The sequence below is a fragment of the Lolium perenne genome, chromosome 6 (genome assembly GCF_019359855.2).
Source record: "Lolium perenne isolate Kyuss_39 chromosome 6, Kyuss_2.0, whole genome shotgun sequence".
NCBI lineage: Eukaryota > Viridiplantae > Streptophyta > Magnoliopsida > Poales > Poaceae > Lolium > Lolium perenne.
The window spans coordinates 54,546,917-54,557,098 of NC_067249.2; the positions used below are offsets into that span (position 1 = coordinate 54,546,917).

General features: G+C 44.2%; 2 protein-coding genes and 1 non-coding gene across 3 annotated transcripts; 2 read left to right on the forward strand and 1 right to left on the reverse strand.

Moving 5' to 3' along the window:
* Positions 1 to 849: 849 nt before the first annotated feature.
* LOC127308024 (uncharacterized) lies at positions 850 to 2,907 on the forward strand. The gene is made up of 2 exons (XM_051338789.2): positions 850 to 1,241; positions 2,671 to 2,907. The coding sequence occupies exon 1, from the start codon at positions 954 to 956 to the stop codon at positions 1,218 to 1,220; it is 267 nt and encodes an 88-aa protein (XP_051194749.1). The 5' UTR covers positions 850 to 953; the 3' UTR covers positions 1,221 to 1,241; positions 2,671 to 2,907.
* Positions 2,908 to 4,363: 1,456 nt separating this feature from the next.
* On the forward strand, positions 4,364 to 4,560 carry LOC127311092 (U2 spliceosomal RNA). Its single transcript, XR_007857581.1, has one exon. It is a non-coding gene; the product is annotated as a U2 spliceosomal RNA (small nuclear RNA).
* Positions 4,561 to 5,108: 548 nt separating this feature from the next.
* LOC127308026 (uncharacterized) lies at positions 5,109 to 9,966 on the reverse strand. The gene is made up of 2 exons (XM_051338790.2): positions 8,730 to 9,966; positions 5,109 to 5,400 (listed from the first exon to the last, which is right to left on the reverse strand). Exons 1-2 carry the CDS (start codon positions 9,822 to 9,824, stop codon positions 5,239 to 5,241), a joined length of 1,257 nt encoding a protein of 418 aa, XP_051194750.1. The 5' UTR covers positions 9,825 to 9,966; the 3' UTR covers positions 5,109 to 5,238.
* Positions 9,967 to 10,182: the final 216 nt, after the last annotated feature.

Below are 10,182 nucleotides of genomic sequence, written 5' to 3' on the forward strand. Positions count from 1 at the left end.
AGAGTGAATATTTCTGAGTGCCTCTCATTCTCAATATTTAATTTTGAACCAGCCTATGTAGAAAGCTTCTTTATTTCTCTCAATGTGTGCAACAACAGAAAATTTTGGCGTAGCATTCTAAGTAGATGTAGGTTTGCATGCTCTCATCTTATTACCCAAATAGTTCTATAAAGATGTTTGAGGCCACCATAGCTATATATAGGTGAGAAGAAATATGCAGAATTGAAGATAAATATTCATCTGCACTATTTGAAAGGGGAGTAGGTCACTATAAATATTATCTTGTGACAACAACAAATACTAGAGTAAGTAGGTGAGTCATTATGCACGATTTTAATAATAAAAAAGTACACAATACTACACCACTTCCATAATATCATACTATCAACAACAGTATCATCAGCTAATTAATAGTCAAGTGATACATGCAATTTCAAGAGCTAGTGTTGTTTTACCTTTTGTCAAACAAACTCAGGTGTAATAATGACTAAGACTACTCGTAGTGAGAGTAACTTAGGTGGTAATATGCACCTACATGCAATATTAACTACGCATTTTAATGACTTGGCATGTAATTAAATAAGGAGAGAGATGTTTGTGATCTATGTTTTTTTACCATAACAACATACCCAAAAACAATAAGGAGTAATAAGGAGAGGGATGTTTGTGGAGTACGTAGTAAGTCTTTACATGATACCCGAGCCGAATTGGATCTCTGTATCACAAGGGATGAACCACAGAACCAGAATTTCTCTTGGGCCACCCATCACTCTTACCACTAGAATCATTTGAGCCCAGCCCAGCCCAACCCAACCGAACAACCCCGCTGATTACCCAAACAAAGCCAGCCCCACCACCCGAGCCATTTCTCCTTCCCCACCGAAGCCAACGACCAAGCAAACCCTAGAATCTCGAGCGCACGAGAGAGAGGAGAGATCTCCAAGGTCGCAGCCATGGCGATGCGTGCCCTGTACAACGAGATCCGCGCGATGAAGGTGCGCGAGGTTCCGGCGTACCTCAAGCCGCGCCTCACCTGGGAGAACGTGAAGAAGAGCACCGACAAGGCCGTGGACGGCTACATCGAGAAGTACATCGAGACCAACTCCCCGGAGCCGCTCTTCCACATCTGCTTCGGCGGCATGGCCTTCTTCTACCTCGTCAACCTGCCCGTCGAGCGCCGCCACCTCGAGCACCTCGAGAAGCACGGCGGCGGCCACTAGATCCGGACCCGCCTCGCGCAGGTGAGGCTTCTGTTTTTTTTTTATCATCGTTATCTCCTGATCCGATCCGGTGTTGAGATGTTGGTGCTTTCGTCATGGTGATTGAACCGCGTCTGTCGTGTGGTCGAATTTTAGTTGAGGTGGATTGGATGCGGTGCCTGGTAGGTGAGATGCAAAATGGTATGGCCGATAAAGTGAAATTCTCATCAATCGGACGTGGATTTGTAGTTTATACATATGAATTCGGTTGTGTGGGACGGTATTTTGAGGAAACTGGGTGTTTTGTTCGATCCCTTACTGGCAAATGATCTGGTCATGGTGCCCATTTTTGTTGTGATGAACAATTGGACCTAAACTCCAACAGTAGGACTGTATGAGGGTCTGTAAGATGTTGAATTTGTGGGTTTTATGTCCATTTCATTCTGTCAAGATATCGTTCAGCATTGTATTTCGAGTTAATACTAGTATACAAGTGATTCAAACTTTTTAAGAAGTCATCTCTGGAGGTCTACAAAATTTGATCAATCTTTTTTTGGCACCCGCTTCGCTGTTATACTATCCCAATAGCAAGGAAACCATTTACTAAAGCAATTGTTTAGCTCACAATATGTCTAGCGCTGGCTATGCATAGTTTGGAACGATGGTGAGAGTCGTTTGAATCTTGAAGTTACTGCGCATGATGTCTTGTTCTATTACCATTTTTTGTAAGTGAAGTTTCACCATATAATATGTTCACATAGTGGTGTTGGTTCAGTCAGCTGATTTAGTGTATTCACCTATTGTCGCTACTTGGTTAGATCAATGGTTATTAGATTTTATATTAAAAAGGAATTGGCAGAGAGGCTTACAAACTTTGATCAATCTAATTTGGCTTGTACTTAGCTGTTGTACTACCTGAATAGCACGGGAAATCATTGAATGAAAACATTTGCTTGATGTAATGTGTGATAATGTAGCTCACAATAGCTCTTGGGCTGGCTATTCATAGTAGTTTGGAGAGTCTTATCAACCTTGAAGTTAATTCACATGCTGCCTTGTTGTTTACCATTCTGTGAAATTGTGAACTCTCACCGTGAAATATGCGCAAACAGTCGTCTAAGCTCAGTTTGCCGAGTTGGCGTATTCACCTTTTCTCGTTATTAGTAGGTTAGGTCAATGGTTATAAGATGTTATGATAAAAAAAAGATTGTGTATTGATCTCAACAATACTAATGGCTGGCTAGGCCTGTTATTGCACATTGCTGTGATGGATATCTTATATACTAGATCAGAGGTCTGCTACATTTTTGAACTGTAAACCTGTACAATCTAGATCTAGACTGTATTATGGTAAACTTTATATTCTTTGGGCAAGAGATGACATCTGCACCTTTCAATCTATGGTTGTAAGACAGTCCATTTCATTTGATCTAATAGGTGATCCCTAACTCTCTTTATCTGCTCTCTACAGGAGAGCTTATCTTCTGCCGATTCAGGATGGTATTATCCATTTTCTTCGACTGATGGGCTACCTGGAGCTGATGTTCATTTGATGGCTGGTTTATTTTGTACGGGAAGGCAGCAACAAACTGTCTAGTTCACCCTTATGTTCCTCCATGTCTTGTCATAAGCAACTTCAAACTGGAAGTGCATGCATTGTGATTAAAAAACATCTTCTGCGAATTGAGTACAAGTTGTTTGCGATATACTCCAGCAATAGTGTGTCAACCCTTAGTTGTTTCTGTATCGCCATTTTATATCATATACTTCCTCTGTTTCATTCTATAGTGCCTATTGTTTTTTGGCACGGAAATTAGCGCAAGAGTATTTTTTACACAAGACCCCTAACTGAACGATTTGAGATCAACGTAAAATTTGGGAAATCCATATCTTCCAAACTTACCATAACAATTTTGGGAGCTGAACGATTTGGGAGCTGAACCGGGAGGGGTAATTGAAAAAAAAGCTAAGCTATAACCTTATATTCTGAAACAAATGCCAAAAATCTATAGACACTATAGAAAGGAACGGAGGGAGTATGACCTTGCCTGAGAAAAAGAAAGTTTGTTTTTTTATTCTTTCCGTCTCAGTATCATGATCTTACATGGCAGGTTAATTGATTGGATTAGACGAGCAATGGAAGGAGGCGAAGTGTGAGTTTGAATACGAACGGAAGTTTGTGGGAATCACAAGGTTCTAGCTGAAGGCTTATTATTATGAATGATTTGTCTCTGTGTCTGGTCTGTTGAACTAAGCAGGGGTAGCAGGAGCAGTTCCACGAAACTGTATAAGGGAAGATATAACTGGGATGCATTGCCCACTGCAGCATGTGCTTGATACAGTTACTGCAAAGTCCCTTGCTCTGCTTAAAGGATTGTTTCTCTTGGAACAAATTTGCTGCACGCGTGTTGTAATTTGGTAGGATTCTCTAGAACTTGTCAACTGTATGACCCAAGCTTGGAGCCTTTTTTCTGCGATGTTAGCTGAATGCTTTTTGAAGGCTAGTACCATGGCTGAGACCTCTTTCTGACACTGTCCGAAGGATGCAAACAAGGTGGCTCATCATTTGGCAAAAATTGGGTATGAAACTTAGAAATGTAATAGTTGGACGGTGATCCTTCTAGTTTTATTTCGCCTTTGCTGATGTAACTGTAACATCAGTTTGAATAAAAGCCGCAAGGCATCCTTTGAAAAAAAGAAGCAGGGCACCGTTGAATCTTCGTTCAACATAGGTTGGTACCATTCAAAATAGCAATAGTTATATTTAATTTAAATCTTCATGTATTTTCACGTTCACGCGGTTATTAATTGTGGTAGAGATGACACTAACAGACAAACGGAGATAGGATTATCAGAAGTGGGAAAAAGAATCGAGAGATCGCTGCCTGATTGGCTGCTCGCCTCCGAGGCTCCGACCGAGCTCCCTCCATAGCCCACGCATGTTCAGGGAAACAGACCCAGAAAGGCCGAATTTCGTGCGGAAGCCATCTCACTGGGCCGTTGAATCACGTGGGCTTTGACGAAGCGAACCGCAGATAGAAAAGTTGTGTAGTACTCCTACTCTGCCCCCGGCTCCCCGTTCGATTAGTCCCACATCGCTTACGCAAGCTCAGCGGAGCAGGTCGAGCGAGTATAAAGCAAGGCACAGGGCTCCGTTCCAAATCATACCTTTCTCGGCCTTTTGGCTAAGATCAAGTGTAGTATCTGTTCTTATCAGTTTAATATCTGATATGTGGGCCATGTGCCCACAACGATATTAAATTTATTTTTTGTGGGGGAGGGCCCACCACAGTGGCTTGCCACTGGGGTCCTCAGGTGTTCCCCGGGCGTTGCACTACTGCCCGGGTGTGGCGCACCCCAACCAAAACAATTCAATCATTTTACTGCCTAAGTTGGGATTAGCCCTGATCTTGCGTTTGATTGGTAGTAAACTGCGTCCAAGCTTTCGGCAGCATTGAGATTATTAGACAGATCTGGCGGCGAAGTCTGTACTTCGAACAAAAGTAGCGTGGACGATTCTGGGAAATGCTGAACACAATATTTCATCTTCTACTCGTTCCATACCATTTTACCGTCTTCTCTCACACAAGTAGGAAGATAGGAGAAATGGAAGGACAAGCTCCAATCGTCGGTAAGCTGGTAACCGGTCACAGTGCCGCCGCAATTTCAGTGGTTACTAGCTTCTTCGATGCCTTCGTTGTTTCAGGCAGGCCTGACTGCGACAGGTGAGATATCTTCAGATAGAAGGACGAGATCTCAGTGATCTACACCAGCGTTACAGCCGTTCCCCTACGCCTCCGATAATGGATTGGGCGCAATACACAGGGTCTCAGATTCAGAGATGTCAAACATCCAGAATCTGCGTGTCAATGGGCACACAGGGTACTGTACATAATGCAAGCTGCAAACTGAGGAAAACAAAGCCAAGAATTCGATTGAAGTCATAATCGTACAAGGGGTTTTACAACAAAATTTAGACGACATGCTGAATGAACAGTTCGATCCTGATATACAAGGAGGCGAGTCTTTCAGACTTGGGTCACCAGCCATATTTTGCTTGAGTCTCTGCCTTCGTCAGGACGCCCTTGGAACGTCTTTCATTAAGCTCCATCTCCTTTGCCCTCATGTCAAAGTACAGAGAACCAATCTGATGCTTCCTTTTCGCCAGCTTAGATGGTTTTCCCTTCGCTGAAGGGGCGGCCTGCACGCAAGATACAAGACATCTCAGGACACGACAGCGACACCATTAAGAACGCTTAAACTATTGATTGCAGAAATTTGAAACCCTATGTATCTGTAAAGAATTAGCATTCATGAACAGTTCAGAGTGACGATGTCCATTCAGTAAAAGTAGCCTAATCTTAACGACGTACCAAACAGAATTTTATTTTCAGGACGACTTTACATTACCACTCCATTTCAAACTATTATCTGAATCTGAATTAATAGCTACGGTTTTCAGAATCAGTCACCAACTACACAGGCCAAAGGCAATAGCAGATAGTTAAAACATGCTTCTAACCGGGACAGGATAGATCCTTCAATGCACTCAGGATATTAATCCTACAAGCCATACAATTATCACCAACAACATACACCATCTAAGAAAGTCTACCGTTGGTAGGTTCATCAGACACTAAGGATTTGTATCTATCCCTTTTACACCGCAGATCTTTTAGTGCATGATATGGAAGTTCTGTTGCCCCAGCTTGTTCCTTTCCTAGACAGCTGGCACTGGATTAAGATATAACCGAAGACCGCTATTACACCATACCACTGAAGTTCTGAACTGGAATGACCTATATAAAGAAAGAGATAAGTCTAGCTTGTCCGTATTTCAACTATATGTACAGATCCTGGATTGAAGTGACTGTCCAATGCCCAGAACATCAAGCAGTACCTCCTCTCATCATCACGTTATTCCTTTATTCAAGCTTATGACCAAAGTAATGTGACAGCTCACGTTTTAGTTGAGATGACCAGGCAGTGCTCTAATTTGGTCAATAGACTCAATACCATGTGGTGCAATTTTTCTTAATAAAAGCTGCCCATTTCATCTATCAAACTATACTTTCCTGTAAGCTAAAACAAGTTTGACTTGGTGCATCATCACTCAAAGTCTCACTATAAGCACTCAGTGAACTCATTTAGGGGGTACATATTTCGGAAGAACTAAATCCAAAATAACGGGTTAATTGCAACATGAATTACTCTCTCTACTCACAAATTTCTGCCACATACCTAAGGGTATGGTCAAATATTTAGATTGGCCAGATGAAAACTCTACGAGTACATTCCAAATAAAATAAATCTTCCGCAAGATGTTATAATACATTGTGATAATTGACATTCAAAGTTGTATTTTACAAAACAGACTAACAATTTTAATACTCCCTGCGATCCATAATACGTGTCGTGGTTTTAGTTCATTTTTAGTCAAATTTGAACTAAAACCATGACACTTATTATGGATCGAAGGGAGTAGTTCTTTGCCCTAAAGTAACTTCAGTAGATCTTAACTGAACAGGTAACTTTTCCATTGCGCAAATAGCATAACTTCATAAACAGAACTGTTGTTCAAACCATAAGAAGGATCAACAAATATATCTATTATGTGGTATAAGTAGGCAATTTCTAAGTTCAAGGAAATACTGTGTAAATTACACTGATTTGTAACAAAGAATATATAGAGAGTAATTACTTCAGAAAAAAAAAATCTGAAAATAGCACCCTTCAAAACGTTACTAGCTTAAATCTGATGCAAAGGATTGGTGAGTACATCGGAGATTTGGCATGACAATTGGATTTGTGAAGCCGATGGGGCGGCTGTCAGACAAGTCAGTGTTGTTTGCGTCTGATTTATTGGAGGAAGACACAGGTAAGTGGAGGAAGACACAGCTAAAACATGCCTAGATACATCCATATCTAGACAAAAAGGAGTCAATTAATTTAAATCGGAGGTAGTAGTACTACTCAGGAAGGTTTTTCTTGCCCCTGATGTAGATGCTATTTTAAGCATGCCTAGACCAAGGACATCTTCTGAGGATTTCTGGTCTTGGGGCTGGGAGAACACAGGTGTTTACTGTCAAATCGACCTATAGAGAGCTGATGAGGAGGAGACAACCTCAGGCCAATATCGGCAACTCACATGGAAAAGGTGATACATGGCTGCTCTCTAGAAACTTAAAATCCAACCAAAAATTAGGATATATTGGTGGAGAGGGCTAAAGGGATTTTTACAGAGCTTTCATATGCTAAATTGCAGGCATAATATGGACAGGTGTGTCTGTCCTATCTGTGGCCACGACGAGGAGGATTTATTCCATGCGCTCACACAATGTGAATATGCGAAACTGTTCTAGAACGCAGCTTTGGAGTTTTTTGGTGTTAAGTTGCCGAAGTTGCACCCACCGACATGGAGTAGAGATCTGTTGGACCATTTGTTAAACAAGGGGACACAGCTCTACTGGTCTCGGTTATGTGGACAATATGGAGTAGCAGAAATAAATATACCCATGAGGAGATTAAATATCAACCAGTCAAATCCATGGAAATTGTGGAAGAGCTCATAAGAGCTTTGGAAGTGCCGTCGATGGAGAGTATTATTCAGAAAGAAGAGTTTAAATAGTGCCCCCCTGGTCCTGGAATTATGAAGCTCGACACAGGTGGGGCGATTGATTTGTTCCGTGGCCTTGCAGGAGCAGGCATAGTAGTGTGAAACCATGACAGAGAATTTGTGGCTGCTGCTTGTAGAAGGTATAATCATATTGAGGATCATTTTACCATTGAGTTGCTAGCGTGCAGGGATGCTATGCTGGTGGAAGTCCAAAAGAACTATCCAAGGGTGTTAGTTGAGATGGACAGTCAAGGATTGGTGGAGATATGGAAGAAGAGAAATGACAAAGGATTGTCTGGTGTGCATCTAATCAGAGAAATGCAGATGTATGAAGGTTCCTTCCAAGAGTAAAACCTAGTTTTCACAAGGAGAGATCAAATAAAGCTGCGCATTTGTGTGTGAAAGAAGCTCTCAAGTTAGAGCCTTAGTTTCAGACTTTTACTTTCTTCATGGTTTTCTGAGTGCTATTGTAACTTCAGAACTTATATCGTCTACGTAATAAAGAGTGTGGCGATGGTTTCAAAAATTACAGCCTTGGAGAGGTTATCAGTATTGATTTGTCACTTGTCAGGTAATTGCTTTGATTGCTTTATGAGTGATGACTGGCTAATTTACAAGTTACAACCAAAAATATCACATCGTGACAGGCAAAAAACCTATTACCAAGAATAATTGCTGGGGACTGGCATCAAATGCTAAATTGCATGGGATAATGCTGCATTCATGCTACTGTATCTATGATACTCTGTATGACTGTATCACTTGACTGACTAAAAGTATAACTGACAAACTAGTACTAATGATGATGATCTGTAAAGTGAACTATCTAGCTCAATTGTACTATCTACTAACAATATAACAAGATCTAAGTAGAAGTAATAGTATAAGTTTATCATGAAGTGATGGGTCTGTACCTGGTAACTAGGACCAAAGGCTAATCCTGTTAGCTTGGACTTGTCCTCCCTTGGCCGGTTCTTCATCAGCTCTGCCTGGTTCACCTCTAGAATCTCCATTGGCACATCCCTCCTACCTCTCTTCCCTCCTATCCTGCCCATCTCCGGTGGCATTAGAGGTTCCTGCACTGGTGGCGCTGCCATTTCTGCCACCTCAGGTCTATACGCACCAGTATACTCTGTTCCGGATGGCGGCGCTGTTGAATACCCGTACCCACCACTTTGCTCTCCGCCATACCCATCACCACCATAAACAGCACCTTGCTCTACGCCGTATGCTGCATACTGGGGTTCAGTCCCATAATTCACATTGCCGCTTGGATCCAAACCATAATTTCCAGCGTAATTAGCGTAGTAGTTTGGATCCCATGCATAGCCGTCGTACGGGTTAGCGCTCCCAAGTCCAGCATCATAAGCCTGCTGTTGCTGGTCTCCAGCTGCAGCTTCAAGACCCTGTTGTTCTTGCTGCTGCGCCGGATCAGGCATGCCGTCCTCATCGCTGCTCTCCTCCTCAGGGGAGTCCTCGTTGGCAGCCCCAGTATTGGGCCTTTCAGGCGCCCCTGCGTTGACCGCCGAGCTAGAAGGGCCTGCCGAACCAAGACTTGACCTCTCCGGCGCGGCGGTGTCTACGGCCGACCTCCTGGCCGCGCCGGAGCCGAACCCGAGCGAGTGCTTGGGCGCAGGAAGGAACGAAGACACCGGGCCCGAGCCAGCGGACGGGGGCGGGAGCGCCACGCTGGCGCTGGGACGCCGTTTCTCGGCGTCGTCCTCCTCGTCGGAGCTGGCGCCGGAAGGCTGGTGGATCGGCGGCGGGCGGAATTGAACGACGCGCTTAGGGTTTCCGGAGGATGCGGCAGCGGAGGACCTGGGAGGCGGGATGGAGGAGAAGGTCGAGCCGGATCTCGGCGGCGGGAGGGAGGAGAAGAGGGCGGCCGACCTGGGCTGCGGGAGCGCGGAGAAGATGCCTCCGGCGGGCTTGGCTGCGGGGGCGGGGGAAGGGAGGGTTTCGTCGCCGTCTTCGTCGGAAGAGGCGTAGGTGGCGAGGAGCGAATCCATGCCGGATTGCGGTTTCCCGCGCGGCGGGTGTGGGGTAGGAGGAGGGGAGGGAGACGGCGGAGGCGGCTTTGCTTTCGGGTTCGTGTCGAGTTGGAGTCGGAGTCGTCGGCGGCGAGCGGAGGCGGTGGTCGGGTACGGAAGGGGTTCGTCCTCCTGGGCTTCGGCGGGCTACTTTTCGTAAGGAACGGGGTGGGCTTTTTAAGCTCTCTACCAAAACTTGTAAGTAAGCACTTGCACGAGTGGGCTGGCCCATTTCAAATCCTATTTGACGCTCTGTGCGTCCGTTAGCAAACCGACCCTCGCGTGAGGAGGAACCTGGGCCTCGTCATTTTCAAGGTGGACAGAGATCGGGAGGAAG

Coding starts and splice junctions, on each gene's coding strand:
- LOC127308024 (XM_051338789.2), top strand. CDS start 954: ATGGCGATGCGTGCCCTGTACAACGAGATCCGCGCGATGAAGGTGCGC.
- LOC127308026 (XM_051338790.2), bottom strand. CDS start 9,824: ATGGATTCGCTCCTCGCCACCTACGCCTCTTCCGACGAAGACGGCGAC. Junction 5,401..8,729: donor CCTTTGGTCCTAGTTACCAG/GTACAGACCCAT, acceptor TCTTGCGTGCAG/GCCGCCCCTTCAGCGAAGGG.